The sequence below is a fragment of the Amblyomma maculatum genome, chromosome 4 (genome assembly GCF_055883805.1).
Source record: "Amblyomma maculatum isolate TAMU_Amacu chromosome 4, ASM5588380v1, whole genome shotgun sequence".
NCBI lineage: Eukaryota > Metazoa > Arthropoda > Arachnida > Ixodida > Ixodidae > Amblyomma > Amblyomma maculatum.
In genome coordinates this window covers 9413836-9437465 of record NC_139347.1, presented here as the reverse complement: position 1 = coordinate 9437465, position 23630 = coordinate 9413836, and the positions used below count along the sequence as shown (strand labels likewise).

The following is a 23630-nucleotide window of genomic DNA, read 5'->3' as shown; positions in this document are numbered from 1 at the left end:
TTATGCACTATGCAAGCTGAAAATTCAAGCTGAATCAAATTTTGTCCTCCTTATGCCTTAAAGGCGAGCGTAAACAGAAGTACACCTTTTTTTTTTTCGGTTTCGATCATCCGGCAGTTAAACAAAGCGTAGTCAAAACGATTCATCCTGTCGATATGAACAGTGTCATATAAGCCAGTCCCAACAATGGCACTGTAAGCACAACTTCGCAAACTGAAGTTTAGAATGTGTCTACGCTATGTTATGAGAGCCCGGGAACCGTGCAGTGAGTATTACAAGATTTCCGTACCAAGGGGATGCGACGCAGAATGTCCAGTAGTAAAACTAGAAGCGCTCATCCTGCGAAACTGGAGACAAACAAGCAGAACGTATGCATTCCCTCTACCCAGAAACATACAGCGATATATATCCTCAATACGTCCGGAGGAGACCTTCGCAAGAAGTTCATCCTTTACGGGAAGACTCCGAAACCTGCAGGAACCAGGGAGAAGAAGCGGGCTTCGGTGTGCTTAACACAAACTAAGACCACGCGTAGAAAGAAACCTATCAATTCAAATGTTCTTCTTCCTGTATTGTGCCCTCCTGTTTCAAAAAGTGTTCTGATTTTATTTTATAGAACAAAATTCCAAAAGCAACTACCAGTGAATTTCACGAGAAATTCGTGTGGCTTAGTTATGTAACCAGTGCGTGTAGTGGCATATGCGCGTCATTTCCGTGTGCGCAAACAATTGTCAGTTGAGCTCAGTGCCGCCTATAGGTCTAAAACTTAATAGTCAAAACAACTGCAGCACTGGGTTGCTTGCCTGCTCCACGACAGGCGGGAAAAGCGACCCATTTTATAGCGGCTGGAAGCACTGCTGACCCTAAAGCCGATGTACCGCTTTTTTCCCACCTTCGAGCACAATCGAGCACAAATTCTTTTAAGTGCGACTTTTACAAAATGTTGCTGACCCACTCGAGAGGACCAGATGGAATATTTTGCAAGAGTTAATCTCCTCTGAAAATCAAGCGATAGAGCTGGGGATGATAACAACAATTTTGCAAAACTGTCAGTTTCCGTCAGATGCCCTAACCTCTTGACGTCACCAAGGACATCTGGCAGACAGCACGCGGTTGCTTTGTCACTAGACTCAATGCACCACCCCAAATGGCTGCCGCGGGGTTTAGCGAAGGCTCAATTCGGCCGACTTTGTTACCACAAGAGCAGAATTAGGGTGCCTGCACATAAGCAACCAGCGTTTCGTCTAATACTGTTCTTATACAAGCATTATACAAGCAATAGCAAATTAAGCCAACATTTTTTAGCTTACTTAATCCGCGGCTCTCCCTGTAGATTCATCTACGTTTGCCAGAGATAGTATATACATCGCATAAAATGAATACCGCATTTTTTTTTTGTCTGCGTATTGATGTTATGGAAGTAGCATAAAGACGATTGATTAGAAATTATTCCTTTCGTTTTCATTTTTGTCCTGCACTTTCGCGCTTTTCTGAACACGTTTAAACTAGAACTGAATATCGCTCCGAAGCCACAGCCGGAACAGAACCCGAAGAACGTCAACCGCAGGTCAAATCTAACCCGAAAGTATTCCTGCTCAACATCTGTTTTCACACTGACTTGAAATATGTTATTGCGGCATTCAATCGCTAGAAGGCATAAAAAATTTAACAAAAATGATGCATTGTAGCTCAAATGTTTCCAAGAAGCGTTGAGTTAAGCGTCAGCTAAGAGTAAACTACCAACTGAATTTTTTTTTTCCAAACATTGTTAGCTAATTATTTTAGCCCGACTGCACAATATTTGTTTCTTTTACCATCAAAAACATACGCAACCTTCATGTGCGATGTAATGCGCATCATAGGCTGTCTGGTGCATGTATTACTTGGTAAAAATGTACTGAAAGCTTAGAAAAGTTTAAGCATGATTACACCGATGTTCGTGAGAGAACAGCATGACGCTGAGGTTGAACAGTGCTTTCAAGTTCCTTCAGCCTCACTGCCCGTTCTTCTTGTGCTTCAGCAGCTTGTGCCATCTTCTGCCTCTCACGTTTTCTCTTTAGCTTTTGTCGTTTTGCGGCGTCATCAAGATCCATAGACTCCGCTTGACGGTTTTTATTGGCGGTAGCATTGAGGGACTGGTACTGAGCTTGGAGACATACAGAGATACGCAAGTCGTTGCGTCCCAATATTGATACGAAGGAAGATAAACCTGGCGCCACATGCAAGTCTTCTAGTCTTCTAGTGATGCCGGGAAAACTGAAGACGGCGACCCTCGGGGGCAGGGCCGTCTTCGATGAACACTACGACCAACATCCTCCGCTTACCGATTCGATCACACAGAATGTCCTCCGACCCTTCACTCCTACCAACAGTCCGACCGCTTTTCGACGATCGCCGAAGCTTTCCTCCGACGCCCCCAATCGACGCACCGCACGACCAACGAGTCCGACGACCTCCCGCCGATCACAGAAGCTTACCTTCGACGCCATAATTCGACGCAACGAACGACCCTTTGGCCCGATGATCCCTAACACGCCGCACTTTGTCCACGGTGAGCTACTTTCCGCCGAGATACCGATCGTCGTTGATAACCATCACACGACTGCCCTTGTAGATACCGGCGCTGATTTTTGCGTTATGAGTCATGGCCTTGCTACCATCCTGCGAAAAGTCCTACTCCTAGCTTGGCACGGAGCTCCGATAAGGACAGCCGGAGGGCATGTGGTAACGCTGCTTGGAGTGTGCACCGCTCGCATTGACATTCGCCACGTAACTTTCTCGTGTTGCTTCGTTGTGTTAGCAGAGTGCTCCAAAGACCTGATTCTCGGCCTTGATTGTCGTAGAGAAAACGACGCAATCATTGACCTCCGTGACTTCATGGTGTCTTTTCACTTACCGCGCAATTTTCGATGAGCACACATAGCGAAGCGACGACTACGCAGGCAGGTCAGTTTTCCAAGTCTGCGACGACCATGTCACTCTACCTCCACGCACCAGCTTGTTTGTTACAGTGCAGTGCGAAACCCTCCCGCCCTTCAAGGCCTCGCGGAAACGAACGTGAATTTATTGTGGAGCCTACAAGGCTGCGTCGCTTGGGGGTTCTTTGCCTTGAGTAATAAACGAACTGAACTGCTTTTACCGAACTTCAGTGTCGAATACCGCCATTTACCGCAAGGTACAGCCATCGCTTATTTTGACGAAATCAGTGCGCCCTCCGCCCACTGCGCCCTTTCGCTGTCCAACCAGAACCCTCCCGAGAGCACTGGACATATTATTAAAACTGACGTGAATCCTGCTTTGTCTCTTACCCAGAAACGCCGCCTTCAAACAATTCTGCACACTTACCGTGACTGCTTTGCCGTCACTTCCAAAGTGAAACAGACGTCCATAGCCAAACATCGAACTATAGTTGATCCCACCGAGTGCCCTATCCGCAAATACCCCTATCTAGTATCGGCGAAAGAACGAAAGGCTATTCGGGTGCAGGCTGATGAAATGTTCCGTGATGATGTGATCCAGCCGTCCACAAGCCCATGGGCCTCACCAGTTGTGCTGGTCGCTAAAAAGAACGGAACACTCAGATTCTGCGTCGACCATAGGAGGCTCAACAATATTACGAAAAAGGACGTCTACCCATTGCCTTGAATCGACGACTCGTTCGACCGACCCGATACTTTTCATCGCTCGATCTACGCAGTGGGTACTGGCAGATTGAAGTCGATGAACGTGATCGAGAGAAGACCGCGTTCATCACTCCTGACGGTCTGTACGAATTTAAGGTGCTTCCCTTCGGTTAGTGTTCCGCTCCAGCAACCTTTCAAATTATGATGGACACTGTCCTACCCGGCCTGAAATGGCAGACGTGCCTCGTCTACCTTGACGACGTTGTCATTTTCTCTGCGACCTACGAGGAGCACCTCAAACGATTGACGGCCGTGCTAAATGCCATCCGCTGGGCCGGGCTCTCACTAAAACCTGAAAAATGCCACTTTGTATTCCAACAGCTCAAGTTTCTGAGGCACGTCGGGAGTGCTGAGGGAATTAGCCCTGATCCAGAGAAGACGGCTGCCGTAGCTGCTTTCCCGACCCCCACTGATAAACGTTCCGTGCGTCGGTTTTTGGGCCTCTGTGCATAGTACAGGAGATTTGTGCACTTCTCCCGGATAGCGTAACCATTGACTCGCCTAACAAAGGACGACCAGCCTTTCAGCTGGGCCGACGAGCAGCAACGGGCCTTTGAGGAGCTTCGCAAGTGTCTCCAAACAACGCCCGTACTTGGCCACGTCAACGAGGAGGCCGACACAAAATTTCATACCGACGCCAGCAACGTTGGCCTCGGTGCAGTTCTCGTTCAGTAGAAAGATGACGTTGAGCGGGTGATTGCTTACGCCTGTCTCGATCCGAAGCGAATTATTCTACTACCGAAAGGGAGTGCCCTGCAGTTGTGTGGGCGGTAACAAAATTTCGACCGTATTTGTATGGTTGGCCGTTTAGAGAGGTCAGCGACCACCACGCACTCTGTTGATTAGCGAACCTTAAAGGTCCTACAGGCCGGTTAGCGCGCTGGAGTCTCCGCTTACAGGAGTTCAACGTCACTATTGTGTACAAGTCCGGCAAGAAACACAATGACGCTGACGATCTATCCCGAGACCCGATCCCGTGTTCTTCAATTGAAGCAGATGACTCCGTTTGTCTCGGCGCTCTCACGACGCCAGGTCTTGCTCAACAGCAGCGAGACGACACCGAACTGCGGCCCCTCATCGATTACCTCGAATGAACCGGACTCATCGCCGCCTCGCCTTTTCACGCGTGGTATGTCGTCGTTCTGCTTACGAGACGGCGTCCTCTACAAGAAAAACTGCACTTCCACAGACATTTAGTATTTGCTGGTTGTCCCAACGCCGCTCCGTACCGACGTTTAGCAGGCGTGCCACGACGAGCTTTCTGTCGGACATCTCGGTTTTTCTCGCACCTTGGCATGAGTACGACAAAAATACTACTGGCCCAAGCTTGCCGCTATTGTTCAGCGCTATGTGAGGACGTGCCGTGATTGCCAACGTGGGAAGATACCACCTGTGAGGCTGGCCGGCCTGCTGCAGCCTATTGTTCCTCCACGAGTACCTTTTCACCAAGTCGGCATGGACTTGCTCGGGCAATTTCCTACGTCATCATTGGGCATCTGGTACATTATAGTCGCCACAGATTATCTGACCCGCTATTGTGAGACGAAAGCTCTTCCCAGCGGCACGTCTACTGATATTGCGAACTTTTTCATCTTTAATCTAGTCCTTCGTCGCGGTGCCCCTGCGATCGTTTTAACTGACAGAGGCACGGCATTTACTTCAGCTCTAAGCCAGGAAGGGATACGGCTCAGTGGCACTTGTCATCGCAGAACTACAACTTACCACTCTCAGACGAATGGCCTTACTGAGAAACTCAATAAGACCATCGCCGATATGCTTTCCATGTACGTAGACGAAGACCATAAGAACTGGGACCAGATACTACCCTATGCAACATTTGCGTATAACACCGCATTCCAGGAAACGACCCGCTTCACACCGTTTCGTTTGGTGTACGGTCGCGAAGCTGTCACCATGGATGCAATGCTACTGCCAGATGTTGCCCACCCACCGATTGCCAGTGCTGACCAATTCGTGCAGCATGCCGAGGCCGCTGGCCAGCTGGCTAGATTGAGAGTCCGGACACAGGAAGTTAAAGATGCTCGACGTTATAACCTTCGTCACAGGGAGGTAATTTACAGCCCTGGCGATCTGGTTTGGGTGTGGACACCTGTTCGCCAGCGGGGTCGCTCCGAGAAGCTCCTGCGCCGTTACTGCGGCCCGTACGAAGTACAACGCAAACTCAGCGACGTCACCTACGAAGTGATCCCGCAAGGAACTGTTCGCTGATTCCAACGGCAAGCACAATCAGAAGTCGTACATGTCACCAGGATGAAGCCCTTCTACTCCCGCTAGGTCAAGCTACATGTGTCTTTTTTTTTCTTTTTTCTTTTTTTTGCTTCCTTTAACTGCTTTATGTGAACGTGGCATCCTCGCCGACTATGTTTAACCTCGACCTCGCCACTCGGCATCGGGACGACGCCTTTTCCCCCGGGGGAGGCAATGGGTTATCTTATTGGCGCCGCCATGTGGCGAGCTCGGGCGACTGGCACGCGCTCGTCTTCTTTGATCTCGGTGCTCGCCCGCCAGTTGGTTCCGTGCCTTCTTTTGCCGGTGCCTTTGTGTAGGTGACAGTAAATCAGCCAACTCAGTTTTACTAGCTTTTGTGAGAATATTTATGTTCACATCGCAACCCACATGTGAAATACATACTGTACATGCGATTGCTGTATATGTTTATATCTATTTTATTTGGCACATTATTCTCCACTGTTCATATCTTTATGTAGTACATTGCCATTGAAAATTGTATATATCATCATCAGGAACTGCCCAATTTTATTCTGTATTTAAATACTGGTTTGTGATGTATTTGTTCCTTAGGATGTATCTTATGTGCACTTTCCTTTGTTAATCATGTGTATTTCCTTTTTTGTCATTTGTCGACGCTCATATGAATGTCTAATGTTAACGTATAATGTCTAATAAAACTTTTTCTAAGCATGCCGTCGTAACACTCACCTGCTTGGGTAGCTAGGCTACGGCCCAGTGTCACAGTTGCTATGACAATCAACGAGGTAGCAGGGGTCAATAATTGCTATGACAATCGCTGGCATCGCAGTTGGGATGATAACCAGGCATGGGGGCATCACGTGAGTTTGAGAAGGATAGTCGTATAGGATTCGATAGATTCAATTGTAAGAATGCTCTTGGTTACCGTGAAAGAAAAGAAGGTCTCACTGTGCATTGATTGTTCTCTCAACGTGACCACGAGGTAATTGCATCAGAGGTGAGCAAGCTGATTGCAGAGTGGTTTGGGCTGGCTGTGTTCCCGACACGCTGACGCCGTTCGCCGAACCACGGCGAGAGCCGCGATGCTTTCTGCGTATTGCCAAGCCGGTGGCTTTGTCGTAGCACGTGTAGCACGTAGCACGTGTCATAGCCTGTGCTGATCTGCTTCCGCTGACACCAGACGTACTTGACATTCCAGGAACCCAAGATTCGTCATCTCCATTTCTTAGGCCGCTGATTTCAGGAAGATTCAACCTACCACGTGCTTCCAAGATGGACGGTCGCTGATCTTAACAAGGCAGAATACCCATTGAAAGAAGTAATGCCCGCAGAGCGCCCCATGTGGAGTGTCATCACTGCTCATTTCCTCGATGCGCGTTGTGCGTCGTTCCTGTGGCGATTTGCGCGAGGCATACTTTCAATCCGCCGACGAGCATTCGTGTCAAAACTATCGGGCCTAATCGACACCTGCCCATTCTCTAGAGTACGAGAGACTTCAGAGCATATTTTTTATGATTGCATCCTGCAAACAGCGCTCCTCGATCGACTAAGAGATTTCTACAGGATTCCAGGCATCCCGTACTGCACGGTGAGGTACCTCAATCCGCTGCCCCGTGAAGCACGGAAACAATTCGTTTTGGCATTCGCAGAAATTAACTTCAAAATCTGGGTAGCGAGATGCCGCGCTGCCTTCAGCCCCAAGACGAAGACTTCGATGTGAAGAATAAGATCAGAAAGGAGCTTTGGTTCCCCCTTCAGCGAGAAGTACGGCACCTTGGCGCAAAGAAATTTTATGAAGAATGGGGACACCCAATAATAATATTCAATGAAGAAAATCGGAGAAGTCTTCTATTAGAAGTCTTGCTCACCTCAGGCTTCAATCCACCGGGGCGTTGCGGGGTGGTGCATTGGCACTGCGAACCAGCCCCAGCGGAGCGAATCCAGATTGCATGAGCTCCTTGGCTGGGATAACGCCCGCTCCCCAATACAAAAACCTCCCCACCACTGTGGTGTGAGGGTTACTGTAGGATGGTGATGGTTGTTGGTTATGGTCTGTACCCTCACGGGAGGGCTGCCCCCAGTGCACCCTTCCCTCCAACTGACAAGGCAACGGGAGCCATCAACGCTGTCGCGTAGTATACCCTTAAAGCTGGAGCTTCAGTATTGCCTTAATTACATTATGCCGATTAGAAAACATGCCCAACGTGCACCTATATGTAATGCGCGCATACCCAGAATAAATACCATTTCGTGGTGTATAACTCCTACTAGCGTGTCAACCGAATGGCAGCCTGTGGACCGAAAACCTCTGCCCTTGCCTGTAGTCCAGGTAGGTAGCAGGCCAACGAAGGTATTCACGGTTCAAAGCCTGGAGATTTCGGTTTGGTGATCAGGGTACAGGCGTTCCTTACACCTGCGGTCCGATGACTAAATCCGATTTCCGCCTAACCGTAAAATGTTTCGTCGTTCTGATCTAGGCTGCCAGGTTACTATCTGCTGTTTAAGGACATTGCGAAACAAAAACAGAGGCTAGCGTATTGGCGGGTGTTTTAGCTGAGCCGATTGTAGTTTAACACCACTTAAAACCTAATCGAAGCCAGGCCAATCAAGATTCGAAAATAATTTTTGGCAATCCTGTCTCTCTTCAAAAAATGAAGCACATAACGCCAATTCTGTCCTAAATCGAGAATTAATCAATAGGATTGATACTATATGGGGACCCTCAGGTCACGTTAAGAGTCGAATGCAATGCCGTTACAATTAATGTTTTTACAGTGTCAATTCATTGTAGCTTGAGATGATATTTGTTGCCGTCATTGCATTGACAGCTCCGATAAACGTTTTGTTGTGTTGAATGCTCTTGGTATATTGTTGCCATATAACCACTACCCACTTAATGGGTAACGGATTCACAGGTTGGCAGAATCTGACAAAGTGTTACACTTTTTTTTTTACGGCATGCAGTAGGAGAATGGGACGAACGAAGCTTTCCTGACACTATTACTACGCCAAGTATTTCAAGCATATAGGGCCTCAATTACGGTTTTGGTTTTAGTTTACATTTTACTCCCAGAAACTGCCCAGGGCAGTTAAGCCACCTTGCACGCTGTTAATTATTAAGAATTAAGTGCTGCTGCTTCGCTTCTGGCGCATGTTGCTTTAACCACGTTAGACGAGCGTTATCTCAGTAAATGCTCGATTTTAAATTATTTCTCCGTGGTTTAGCGTTTTGGTTTTGAATTCTACTATGCAATAACACCGATGTTTGGGCCAGTTGGTAATGATCCACATTAAAACCCATTCGCAGCACGAATAAAGCAACGACAGGAAGAAAACACGCACGACAGGACGAATGCTGCACTTCCAACTAAAGTTTATTATGAAAAACCAAGCTTAAGTACAGAGCTACTATCACCTTCTGACAGTCAAACATGTGTGTCTAAAAAAGCCACTTCATTATCATGTAGATAGAGGGATGGGGTGCTGACACATTGATCGCCTGCTTTTCTGATGTGATATGTCTCAATTATTTCTCTTTCTACCTGATCCCTTCCCCGCCCAAGAAACTTAGTTTTCCGAAAAATGGGTTTGCACTTACAATCTCGGCAGTGAATTACGAGATTGCAGCCTTTTCCTTCTTTCACCTGATTGTGGTGTTCTTTTGCTCCTGATTAAAACAGCGTCCAATTTGACCTATGTACACACGATTACAGGTGAGTGGAATGCTGTACACTATCTTAGTAGTGCACCGAGTGAACCAAAGGTGGTGCTTCATCGAACAAATCGGCTTTTCTTTTCTCACCATCATAGGACAAAAGCCGAGCGTCGTCGTTGCTCAGTGTTGTCCAATCACTCACTGTGGTGACATGTCATAGAAGGTGCCTTTTCTGATGTCGTGGCAGCCAAGGCAGTCTCATAACATATGTTGCATCATTTGGCGGGCGTCCATCTTGCATTTTCTGTAAAGAACTGTGGTCACGCATTCGTCGTAATCTTGCCGGTCTTCTACAATGATAAAGAATTTGAATTGGTGCTAAGTAACGGATCCAAGTTGAAGGACGTCGACTTCAGCATCACACGTGTATATTCTGAGGCCAGGCAATAAAAGCAGTGCAATCTGTGCGCCAAATGTGTAAAAAAAGGTGATTGCGTTTGTACCACGCTTATTAAACTGCATATTCATAATAGTGCTTACGTGTGGGACACACTGAAGCTGCTCGCGTACTCTACGCTTCTCGCCAGTGCACACAAAACGGAGGTTATTTTTTCATCTCAGTTCATACACCAGCTTCCCATTCTTCCCAAACGTCATCATGTAGTAACGATAACACCACTTATTTAATTTACTAACATTAGAAGTTTTGCATCGAAGGACGTAGAAATTTTTTCGGTGATCGACTCAAGCTCCGCATCAGTAATAGCGCTAACCGAAACATGGCTCTTTTATTTAATTCCCGATAATGCCATTCTTATCTGCGAAACACGTTTCAGTATCTTTCGCAGCGACAGGCAAAACCGTGAAGGAGCTGGTGTATTATTGTTATTGAATAATGATTTGTTGGCTGTGCCTGTGTTGATTTGTTTTTTTCTTGAATGTGTATGAGTTTATTTAAAGTGTTTTTCAGTTCATGTACTTATTAGTGTTACCTACCATTCTCCTAATATTAATGATTGATTTACTTCTTAAGTTAAGCGCATCCTGTGTGAAATATGTAAGCGCTTTCCTAACTCTACTTTATTCATATTTGGAAACTTGATATTTTCTAGGCCCCGCCGGAGTGGCGTAGTGGTTAAGGCGCTCGATTCCTGTGGCCAAGAATTCAGGATAGAATCCCGGCCACGGCGGCGCTTTGCAATGGAGGCGAAAAGCACTTGACGCCCGTGTGTGGTACGATGTCAGTGTACGTTAAATAACACCAGATGGTCGATATTTTCTGAGCCCTCCACTACGGTGTGCCTCATAATAGCCTGAGTGGCTTTTCGACGTTAAACACCATAAACCAAACCAAATCAATCATCTTTCCTAGTGAAAGTGGTTGGCACATCCCCCACAGCGAGTGAAACTGAAGCTCACATGTTTATTCAATCCTGTCTTGAGTTTTTGCTACCACAACTTATCACCAATCCCATGTGTCGCACAGGGAACACCACCAGCATTCTTGACTTCTTGTTAACAAATAATCCTGACTATTGTTGAGACATATTTCCTTTACAGCATTTGGAAATATTACGAAATAATTAGAAACATTATCGGTTCCTTTAACGAAAAATACTTTTAAACAAAGCACAGATTACAGCAAAGCTAAAATTAACGCCTAATTAGATTCATTTGTCTGCCAAGTTCATGAATCAATATTTAGTTTATGCTTTTGAGCTAATTTGGGATGTATTCAAAAGTTTCAAATTAGAGATGGTTTAACAGCGCGAAAAAACAAGGACAGGTAGGGCAGAAGTGAGACAACACGGCAGTTTTCCGTCCTACAGAAGTCAAAAATATCCTTACTAACCTTATTGACAACTTCATTCCACTTAGGCCAATTAAATGCTGCAGCAACGTACAATGGTTTGAATAAAAGATGCGGTGTGTTAATAACAAAAACAAGATAATTTACCTACAGACTGCAAAAATAGTTTTTTTTTTATTACGCGTGGGAAAGTATAAGAAATGTGTCAGTGTCACTCTTAAATTCCACTCGAAGCCAGTTTTCTAATCATGATTTGTCATCTCTGCTAACCAACAACTCACGTAAAGTTTGACGCATCGTGAATTCTATGTTTCATACTGACATTTTGTTGGCCGACCGCAGCAACATCACAGTTAATGAATATGATTGTGCTCAGGTTTTTACCGACACATTTTCATCGGTATTGGTCAGCGAGGACATTAGTTCACCTGCTGAATTAAACACACTTCATGACATTTGCATGCCTGAAATATTTATTAAGGAAGCAGATATTATAGTTATAATCAACAGTCTTAAATTCACCAATGCCTCGGGTCAGATCGGCTTTAACAGTAACATATTAAAGAGTACATCCAAAAGCATTTCCTCTATCTAGTTCTGTTTGTTCTTACAATCCTTATCGACAGGAATAGTTCCTAACGACTGGCGTATGGCCAATGTAATAGCGATATGTAAACCATGTCAGCTTTCCTCCCACTTATATATCGACCCATCTCGCTAACCAGCACCTTTTGCTAACTTATTGAGCATGCCATTCAAAGCCAAGTCTGTGATGTCACGTTGAAGCTCTTTTGGGTATGGAGAGCAGGATTCACACAATAAAAAGAACTAGCGACAGATTTAATCAGACCTGGATTCCCACGATTACCCGACGGTCTTAAGGCGGTGTACGGAGGCTACTGCTGTGATCCGGTGCTTGAGATGGAAGATGACATTGGCTGCAGGAAGCGCAGATTATGGCCGTTTTCACAGACGAGCTGGAAACATGACGCCGGAAGGACTAGCAAGCTATCTTCCTTTCTGCGGGCAGTCGTCCCTCGGGAGGCGAGGCTAGGTCTACCTCCTCTAGCGCGTTTCTCGCTCTTCTCTGGCCCACCGTCCCTCCACGCCTTTAAAGCCTCGAGAGCTCGGGTTCTTCCTTCCCATTCTCAGAACAGTGCTGGTGCAGCCATCGTCAGCATGTCATCCTCGCCTTCCAGCGCACCGTTCGTTTATCATTTTCTGTCGCCTATTTTTGGACAAAAGCGGTGTGATCTATCATAATTGCGGATGGGTCGGTGACCCTAGACTTGCCGTACAACCCGAATCTAGAGTTCCGGCTTGTGCATCTAGCGATCACAACATCAATAAAAAAATATCAGCATGCTTTCCGTAAGCATTTTAATGAAACTGTCAACTATATCTCAGTTCGTTAATGACTTGCAATCATCAGTTGACGCAAGTTTTCAGGCCGACGCATTTTTTCTGGATTTCTTATAGCTTTCCATTGTGTTCCTCATCCCAGACTTTTACTGAAAATAACGAGCTTAGCTCCCACATTAATATGCTCTCAGGGATTAAGGATTTTTGTATAGAACTCAGTTCACCTCAGTTAATAATTCTAACTCTCCTGCTCAGTGACATCCAGTGTGCCCCAAGGAAACTTGCTTGGAGCTTTGTTTTTTCTAATTTATTTATTTATTTATTTATTTATTTATTTATTTATTTATTTATTTATTTATTTATTTATTTATTTATTTATTTATTTATTTATTTATTTATTTATTTATTTATTTATTTATTTATTTATTTATTCAGTTGCCCTAAAGGTCCACTGGGAGCTTACGTGGAAGGGGGAGGGGGGCATAAGCCAGCACTCAATTCTTTCAAACAAACAAACAAACAAAACCAATGTTGGTGAAGTCGCATTCAGTAAGAACACGCCCAGAGATATCATAGCACAATATCCTTACAAATAAGCACAGTCCGCTCGCGGTGGAATACATACAAAAGAATGAATACGTCAGGAATTTCTCAGCACCCCCTCGTACAGTGGTGAGGAATAAGCCGGCAGAGCGATCCAGTATATATTTGCTGCGTGATCATACCAGGTAAGTTAGAAATGCTGACAATAAAGATGGTCTATAACCGCGATCTGTTGGAAACTGATTACATTCACTTACTGATAATAATCTCTTATAGAGCAGCGCTTGGACACGGGACTAATGGTGAATTCCAATGACAGGGCTGGAGCACTTCCAGTGCAACGTTTTCCGGTCTGTTTGGAGCAATTGTAATTCAAATGCAGATCCGGAACACGTATAGCGTCTTCCAAACGCATATGTCGAGCAATTCCGACATTTCCCATAGATTTAAGAAAGTGAGGGCCAAATATGGTGTCAGCGTTGCGTTCTCGGCTTCTAATAAAGTCAACAAGGTTAGAGCAGCGGTGCAAAGCAAGAAAGATGGAATTGGCAAAAAAGGAAAAGTGTCTGTAAAATTAATCATAGAAACAAATTCGTCCCGTGTAAGGATATTGCGGTATACCAGATTCCTATGCCCTGTGGCCGCACACACATTGGCCAGACAGGCCAGTGCCTCAATGTACGGCTTTAGGAGCATCACAATTCTTAGAAGGCTCAACAAATTTAGCTAAATATTGTCTAGGGTGTCGGTGCACTCCGTTCTTCGTCGACACCGAAGTCCCGTTCTTTCATAGTGATCGTAATTCAAGGGAAGTAGACGAGGCATACCACATCGTGAGAAAGGGAAATCGTTGTGTCAGCCAGGAATCAGTTGCCTTACCTTCCACCGTGCAGAAATCGATGTGCACCGATATCTGCACGCTGAATATAATGGTCAAGTTGGAGGTGGCAGTATATGAATTAAAAACTGTATACAGACAACTACACGTAATTTATCGCAATCGAGAAGCCAAAAGAAAATGCTTATGAAGAGGAATTCTTGAAACGTCTTGCACAAATCAACTTATGAGACAGATAGGTTATCGGAAGAAATACGTGCGTCTTAAATAGAGAATACAGACAGCATTACACGATTTCAAAACAGGGAATTCTCCTTGCCCCGATGTGCTTGCTGCAGATCTTTGTAAGAGACTAAAAGGTGATATATCAGCCATATTAGAAAGGTTATTTGCGGAATCTTTATCGATTCGTTGCTTGCCTCCTTCCTTCCCACGGACGCACACGTGGTTATTCCAAAACTTATTCGAAAAACATATTTAGGTTATAGACCGATTATATTTACAAGCACAAACTACACAATTTTGATGAAGGTCGTGATAAGGTGACAGGAGCGTGTGACAACAAGCACCGTGGTTAAGGAAAGAAGAGAGCTATCGAGATCTGTGGGAAGGATTCGAATGCCACCCAAGCTCACCTTAATCGAGTTGTCTTTTCAACTCAATTGTTTCCGTTTACAGGAATCTCCCAGCGAATTTTGGCGCCATTCAGAAAAATATTTCACGTGTTCTTCAGTTTTGATTATTTTTTCTCTTCCGTCGAAATGTTTTGCTAATGGCCATGAGCAATGGCGACGGCATCAGCATTCATGCGACATGATATGCAAAACGCTATTGCGTTAAATTGTTTGCGTTTGTAGGCCATTCTCACCACTATTGCCACCGCAGTGCATGGCAGGTTTTTGCACCCCATAAGAAGCCCCCGTGGGCCGTATTTTGCTCCACTTTTCAAAAGTGGAGCATGAGAGCTGCACAAACAAGTCACTTCTTTCCTAATTAAGGGGAAGTGCTAATTCAGAGTCAGTACGCGCACTCGGTATTACATTACATGGAGGCTTCTAGCATGATAGAATGCTGGTGCCCTGTTTGTTTGTTGATATAATGAACCTGGTCGTGTCCTATAGCCTGCATAGCTTATACTGCTGGGGTTTAGTTTTCAGGTGCGCCATTTCTCGTGATATATGCGCTGTGCTATATACTCAACGGATAAATACAATTCGCTGTCTCTGCTTTGGCACTTAAGCGAGTGTGGGCCAGCGAGAAAAATGAATTACCTAAGCGCTCACTTATAGTCTCGGTTTAATCGCATGAGGTAAGCGGACGTGGCGCTGCAGAATAGTGGGAACACATTACGAGGATTGGCTTGCATGTCTTGACAGTGGCCGTTCTGCTACCTCGGTGCATATCTTGAAGAGTCGGCAAAAATGTAGGAATCGTACTCTTTGGTCAAAAATAAAGGTAAGATATACAGTATATAACAATCGTTGCTGACAGTTTAGTCATAGTTGTTAACCAAGTACTATGCATGCAGTACATTTTGTAAATTTGTGAATGAAGCCTAGTTTTGCAGTCATCGGGAAAATTCGCAGGGTTGTCACATGAATGAACATCTTTTTCCTCGAAATACTGAGGCAAATTACACTAGCCACTATGCTAAAGAGGAATAAATTTTTGGAATAAATCCGGGAAGATTAAGCGTCTGCCATGACATGACGCAGAAATGGCGGTTGTGAAGTAGGTCTTCATTTGCTTTTTATCGTGTTCTGGTATCAGAGGCAATAATAATTTCTTTTAGAGAAAACCGTAAAGATTTCATAGCGTTCTTTACCTAAAAGCCAACATATTAAAAAAGAGTTTCTTGGAATGGTGGTATATTCAGACGACGAAGGAAACCACGGAAAAACATCCAGAAGTAATATATTTACTGCACTCACATACGGATTCTCTTTGATAGCCGACCAACACAATGAATCGCCGTAGTTGCAAGGAGCTGCTGCCGACCCTTCAAGTCGTCCCTGACGAGGATACAGCTGGCCTCGAAACGACTGCGAAAAGAGTTATTCAGGAAATCGGCAATGGTTGCTCTATTCAAGCCGTGAATAGCTGCATTACATAAAAAGAAAGAAACGATGTAAACCTGAACAAAGAAAATAAACATGAATCTCGACTTGACTTCCGACTGGCTTTGTGCGGTTTGTCTTTTTAGTCAGGGCGGGATTAACAGTAGCGAGGGCCTGGTTAAAAAAAAATTAAGAGGTACGAGATTCCCATAACCTCCCCCCTTCCCTCCTACCCCGTCGATCCTGTTGTCATCTTAGAGACTTGACGCGCTTTAGAATTTCCTATGAGAACACACGATATTTACTCGAAGGGTCTGCGGACTGTTTATGAATACCCCCTGTGAATATACTTTCGTGCCGATCGTATGGACAGACCAGCATCTAGACTGAGTTAGTCTACTGAATGACAGAACACACAAAACCCTCTCTAAAAAATCAAGATGCACGCTCATAAAAAATAATTTCTCGAGCTGATATTTTCACGGCTAATTCGAAAGCCCAGGACGATTGGCTGTCTGTGTGCCCAGACGAAGTGGAGATGGGAGGAAGCTGTTCACAAATTCTTACCGCAAGTACGCTGCCAATCATACAATAATTTTGTGAATTCATCTAGGAAACGAATTGAAGCTCGCCCAAGGCAGTTTTTCCACAGAAACAGCGATATAATGTTCTCTGCGATGACGTACAGTACGCCAAATATTACTCCAAAAGCTGTAATAATGGGGGAAGCTAAACCTTTTTAAAATGATAGTGCCTGTAAAAAATGATATCGCTAATGAAGCGGCAAAAAATTGAAGTTTTAACACCATCCAATAAGCAGTAATATATATTACATTTATATAGATCGTCCGCATTTACAAAGGCAGTATGTTACATTTGCACATAACTTCCCCTGTTAAAAAAGAAGGAAGGATTTTTGCTTGTATCACACATATTTTCTGCTTTCAATTTATAGAGTAAATTTACGTTGTACGAGATAGCGTGTGCAGCTCACTTCACCGAGAAGCCGCCGCCATCATAGACAGGGGTCGTAAAGAATTGCGGGGGCACTGAAAATGGGGTGGACACTTAAGCTCCGAATTTAAGTGTAATATAGGACAGCGCTAATGGTACCTCGTTGCCGCCTCGCCATGCCGGATATCGGCCGATTACATGCAGTTTCCTTTAAAATAGGATAAAGACTTCAGCCGTGTCATCGCATTTAGGTGTCCTCCTATTTTTTTTACAGAACCATGACATGTTTCTACAATGAAGAAAATATAAGTTTAAATATTTCACAGGAATTCAATTTTTAAATGGGAAGTGTATTCGCATGCTGACTGATTTTTTCACTCCACTTTTAAGCAAGTGAATAACTGTATTTACATTTCTACAAGAGTTTTAGAGCCCTTATCTCTGAGTTTCTAGATGAGTACTTCAGCGTTCAGTCTCCTGAAAATCTCGCGCCTCTAGCCACAGCAACTACAAATTACTGAGACGGCTGTCAGCTATGCGGAGTCATAATATCTAACTAATAATTTATTGCTTTCATCACAGCTTTTACTTCTTACGCTCAAAGTAATAAAACTCCCATTTAACCTCGACTGCAGTAATGAATGAGGTCAGTTGGTTTACTATATGGCATGAGCTAACCGCCAACTGAAGCCCCCTAGACCCCGTTGATCCCAGCTGACTACCAAGTGGGACCAGCTGACTTCAAGCTGGTAGGCGTCTGAAAGCAGTTAATGTTAATCGCATACCAGGTGGGACCAGCTGAAACCAGTTAGAATCGCTTAAAACTATTTTGTATTTTTTTTTCATCCATTTGGACGAGTACAATGTTTTGTATTTTTACAGGCGAAATATAAGGCTGGCTTTGGGATTAAGCGCACAATTCGACGAATAGCTTTTGGAACATTTGACATTACAATACCTAAGCTGTAATTTTAGCCATAGGAAATCAAGAAGATGATGATTTGACTACTTTTTTGACCAACCTCGAAGTCCGCCTTTGGGGGGGGACTAAGAATGGTGGGCCCCGAAAATCGTGGGATAATCCGGCGCTCTGGATAATCCGGCCCTATTCGTGGGGATTTTATTTTCCTGTGTACGTGCCCCCATGCATTGTCACCAGGATTGCGATGATATTTTTTTAAGTTATAGCCCAACAAAGAAAGATTAAAATATATGTGCATGTGTTTGGTGTGAGGTATTACAAGCCCATGTCCCGTCTCCCAACCCCCCCCCCCCCCCCCCTCCTTGAACAATTTCTTGTGTGAAGGTGCGTCAAGCTATCCATGATCGACATGTAATGGAAAAGCTACTATCAGTCTTAGAGTGGTTTCAACATGTTAGCGGAGCCAGCCAACAGTTTTACAGCGAAATATTAAAGCCTGTAAAGCAACAATTTAGAGCGATTGGCGCGTGAGTTAGCGCACTTCGTCATGAAATGAGTCAAAAAGCAATGTGATTTCAGCACCACAAAACATGTAAGCCACACTCACTTCATTAGACAACTTTCGCTTTCCACACTCCCTTTATAGGCGTAATCATTGCGTACAAAGCTGTCAACTAATGAAAGAAGCTGCATTTTCGATCAGGGTTCATGGCCGTGCCTTTCGAACAATGAAATGCCACAGCGAAAGGCGCGAAATTGCGTAAGGCCGCGTTGCACATCTTGGATGTCTTGAAGCCGCGCTCCAGGTGACACGTGCTGCGGCAGAACGACAGGAAGAATAGCTGCTCGCCCGTGAACTCCTCCAGAGAGCGGACGCGCACGTCGTGGGACAGGCCTTCCTGAGCGAGGCTCTCTCTGTAGGCCTTGTGAGCTACTTGGATGCTCGCCACGTCTGGGTAGGCGCTGTGGCCTCCGGCATCGTCGCTGCACGGAGGCCTTGTTTGGAACCTGTCCTGACCACTGACCGCCCATCCATCTCCCGAATTCGTGCTCGTTGAAGGCACGTTCATCGCCCTCACGACCTGTGCAGCGAACAATGATGCCATGCCTCCATAGTTGATGCTCTTTGTGGCATTAATGTAAAATAAAGGCGGCATTGCGGCGCCCACTGCCAACGTGAATGAATTAGTGAAAGTATCGTACGAAACGTACGGATCTCGACCGCCGTGCGGCATCCAAGTGAGGTCGTCATACGTTGGCGTTCCGAGCGCTGCTCGCGTGGCATTTCGGACCAGGAGCAGCTCGTCGAAGTAAATCTTGCTTCCGGAAGGAAAGCTGTTGTACAGCTTTCTCAACTCGCCGTCACTCATTAGTTGATGGCGCGGCCAGAAGCGAACTGTCACCTCTCGCAAACGCTTCACTGCCGCCTGCTTATACTCTGCTTTCATCCACGTAATGGAACTCAGCAAGGAAATGGCCGCTTTAATGATGTCAGCGATGAGGCGGTCGATGACAACGTGGTTCTGATCCAATTTCCTCTGGACAATGTGCCTTATGGCGATTGGCAGTTTGAACGTGTCTTCTACCTGAACTTGACAGGTGTAGCTGATATTCGTCAAAGGGGATAGGGAAGAAATCTCGTTGTACACTAAGCTACGCAGTCTGGAAATAATGAGATTCGAGAATGTCCGATTAACAAGCCGGGCGATATGGGCAAGCAAATCTTCCTGTTCATATGTTTCGAGTAATCTGTTGACTATAGCTAATATATTTATGTCGGTCAGTAGTATCTGATCGTTAGTGGTGACGTGGAAAGCAGGGGCCAGATGCTTGTTCAGGAAACTGAGCCACTGTTGTGTTGTGACTCTCGGCGTTACTTTATCGACGTCAGCGACTCGAATCGCAAACGGTCGAGTATTGTGCGCATCGTAGGTGACATCCCGAAGCGCTGCCAAAATACCGCTGTCCATGAAGAACTCCTCCGTGGCATTGAGGCTTCTGGCCCCTCTCCCTGTTGCTCTGTCCTCGAGCCCGCGTACACGCGATTCCGTGATGAACCTCTCTATGGCTTCCTCCCAAAACGCATCGTAGTGAGCGGACCTGATGAGGACTCCAATAGTGCTGCCGAACCTAAGAATGCGGACGTCGAACCAGAACGGCATTTGCCAGTTTATGGCCAAGTCTAAGAGAACGTCCAGTGGGTGTGCTTTAGGCTGGGAGTCACGCCCTGCGCCTTCTTCGTTCACAAGCTTCCGTGCTTTCATGAACTCGTTTAGAACTACGAGGTTGTCTCGTGACGTGGTCGCATTGAGGCTGAGGCAGAGGTGAAACAGTGCTGCTGCCCTGGCGACTGCCGCCTCGTGGCGTCCCACGCGCGGGTATTCGAGCAGTTGTCCAGACGCCTTGACCCACCGGTGCCAACGATCCTGCTGAGCATCGAATGAGTAGATTGACGTGGTAAGCCAGGCGCTGCATGCGTAGGCCCCGAAGTCCTCGCAAGGGTTGATGCTCCGATTGAGGCCCGAGATGAGCATGTACGCGTGCTGGAAGCAGTCGTCGGTTTCGCAGTCGGGCCGCGCGACGTGGTACGCGGGTCGCATCAGGGCATAGACCGCGGTCACTATGAACACGAACGCGGCAAAGGCAGTCAGCAGCACAGCCACGACCATCGGGTTCCGGTCTTCTTTGGGCGGCGAAGGCTCCGTGTTGCTCGGCGAGATTATCGGCTGCTGGACGTTGCCGCTGCCAGAGGGGTGGTTATCTGCTACGACACCATTTGTTTTCACGGCCACAGCTGGAGCGTCCATAGCGTCCATAGGAGCGTTGTCGCTGAAGCGACAACGATCTGGGCAAAATACTGTCAGCAGAGAACAGAATAACACTGAGTGCGCTTGGTCTGCGTGGTCTTCTTTATTTCCTAATCCTGGCACGCGCCGGTAGTCTTTCACAGGCGCAGATTATTTTCCTGCAGCTGACAGCGTCACTTCCGGTTGAAACTGATTCACCAGGTTTTCAGTTATTTTTACGGGATAGAAAATGCTACATCTGTGTTCCTGCAAAATCAAGCGAGTGTTTACGGTTGAGCGAATACCCAGTTCTTATTCAGGACCGAAATGAATACGAAGAGTGCGGCTCTGTCTCTGTCGTCGAATATAATTACGAATAGCGTACTAAAAGCCAACTCCTATAAAAATCTATTAATAAAAATCTTGAATCGATTATTTGAAACAATTGAGGCGTAACAGTGATCATTATTGGGAGGCGCGTGACGCAACTGAAAAAAAAAAAAAAGTAAACTGATGGCCGTATTGTCACGCATGGAAAAATTAAACTGGCGCCATATCTTAACGTGAGAAAATGGAGCAAGCTATGAACCAAATGCTCCGCAGTCGATGTTAGAGGCCGTGCTTTGCTTCATCAATGGACGCCCCACACCAGGGGACCATGTCGCTATATTGTACCTTCCTGCTCGCTGATCACGGCAGCATACTGCGCAGTACGTGTGAAGTGTGGCCTGGTTTTGAATTAGTTGAGAGGCTACACTGAGACAGTATTTTGTGCCGCGGTTGTTCAAATTTTCAGAAGTTTGGGAACATATACAAATGCAGTTCTAAGACATAAAAGCATCTTGTAATATTACGCAATATAATATTAGATTCGGTACTCAAATTTTCAAGTATTTACACTACGTTACCACTTACTATTGAAGCTTTTCGTCTAAATGTTGTGAAAAGGTCCCATGGGGATTTTTTCCGTTCACAAATCAAAAAGAAATTTGAAGTTATATTCTTATAGGGCCTTCCGATATCCTGTGTGAAATTCCTCACCTAGTAGTTTTTTCTGCAAACAAATTAATTACGATAAGCACCCCTTCACGCAACCCTGTAATCGAAGTAGTTCTACAGGCCACTCTCTGCTCCTGACGTCATGGGTTGGTCGGACGAAAAGAAAATGGAATTGCAAGCCATTTCGCGCAATTTCATCATGCTCACACTGATTTGAATCAGCTTCCTGCTTGCAGCTTGATGTGATGTCGAGGATGGGACGCGGCAGCTATGGATCTGCAGTGGGGTGTCCCAATTCTTCAAGAGCAAAAGCCGGTAGCATTTACCATAATTTTTCTGCTGACAGGTTCCTTCCCCATAGGTATACATACAGCTCTGCTCTTGTCAACAACGCGAAACGAGTCAGCGTGTAATCGAAACGTTTGTCTCAGAACGTCGTGGAGATTATGCAGACAGTGTGTACCGTATACAGACCCTTTACGATTCGCTAATTCGCTTGAAGGAGGGTTTATTCAAAAGTTGCTTGAAACAGCCATTGAAGCAGCCAACTGGACGAGATGCGGGCCGCCAAAGAGAAGCGGGCTACTTTAAACTAAAAAAAAAAAAAATCTAAATCCAATAATAGTTCTGTTGCTAATGGTCCTATGGGAAAAATATAGCAAAGGCACTCAACATTCGCACAATAATAGTTTTATCGGAACTGTCCATGCAACGATGGCAACAGCGAGCATGCCAAGCTAGAATTAAGGGACACTGTAAAGCCGTGTTCAGACTATGTGCGTATCCGTCGTAAGTATCGTATTTATCGCAGTGCGCATAGCGGCTGGAACTCCCGTTTACGTAGCTTGCGACCGCGCTTGTTCACACTGGGCCTTTTGGTAAGATGCGCTCTTTACGACCGCCCAATCACCGCTCTCAACATGGCGCCGGCTAGCAAGCGGCTGATAGCGGAGGTCTGGGCTCTTCAAACTAAAATGAGATGTGAAAGAAAAGACTGGACACGCAAATAAAATACGAAAAAGAACAATGGGTATATTAACAATTAACGACTCGATTACAAATACACTTCGTTTCGCACACGCACGTTCGCACACAGTTTTCAAACGTCCACTCAGCGTGCTGACGCACCACTCACTTCGCACATTTCTTCACGCGCCCGCTCTCATTGTCGACGCACCGCGCACTCCTGCTCGGTGTCCCGTGATCGCACTCTCTCGCACCAAAACAGGCGTACGCTCCGCCTGCATCCCTGCTTGCGATTTTACGTGCCCCAGAGTGATCTTGGAGACGGGCCGGGGCGGTGACTCAAAGGCCGTACTACTGACACCAAGCAATGAGCCGGGGCGCGTGGCAGACACTGAAACGTCCGCGGAACCTCGTCCTCCCTCAGAAAATGCTGTTTTCTCTCTCTTTTACAGTGAGCTTCTTTCAAACCTCGACGAGTCCGCACCAGCTCCGTTCTGCGGCCTGACCGCAACGTCGCCCCGCATCGGCCTTTCGCTGCCGGCCAACTGTTTCCTCACTTGTCAACGGAGTCGATGGGCTGCGAGAATGCACGGGGATGAAGCGGGCATCCCCCGCCTCCATAACCTCACTTTTCTAAACTAGAGAAAACATTTGCTTGTTGAGAGCTTGTTCGCACATGAAAAAACGGATTGATAAACCACTTACTACTTTGACTCAGCGCCCTGGCAATTTGCAGCCAGGCATAGTTTGCACTTCTCTCTGTACAATTTCAACTACTCGTAGTAGAGAGCCGGCCCCTGCCGAACTTTTTTTTATGAGAGGC

General features: G+C 45.9%; 1 protein-coding gene across 1 annotated transcript; it reads right to left on the bottom strand.

Moving 5' to 3' along the window:
- Positions 1-18730: 18730 nt before the first annotated feature.
- LOC146190264 (endothelin-converting enzyme 1-like) lies at positions 18731-20863 on the bottom strand. Its single transcript, XM_084599758.1, has one exon. It carries the CDS (start codon positions 20861-20863, stop codon positions 18731-18733), a length of 2133 nt encoding a protein of 710 aa, XP_084455884.1.
- Positions 20864-23630: the final 2767 nt, after the last annotated feature.

Bases quoted from the DNA above. Each gene is read 5' to 3' on its own strand.
- LOC146190264 (XM_084599758.1), bottom strand. From the start codon at position 20,863: ATGGACGCTCCAGCTGTGGCCGTGAAAACAAATGGTGTCGTAGCAGAT.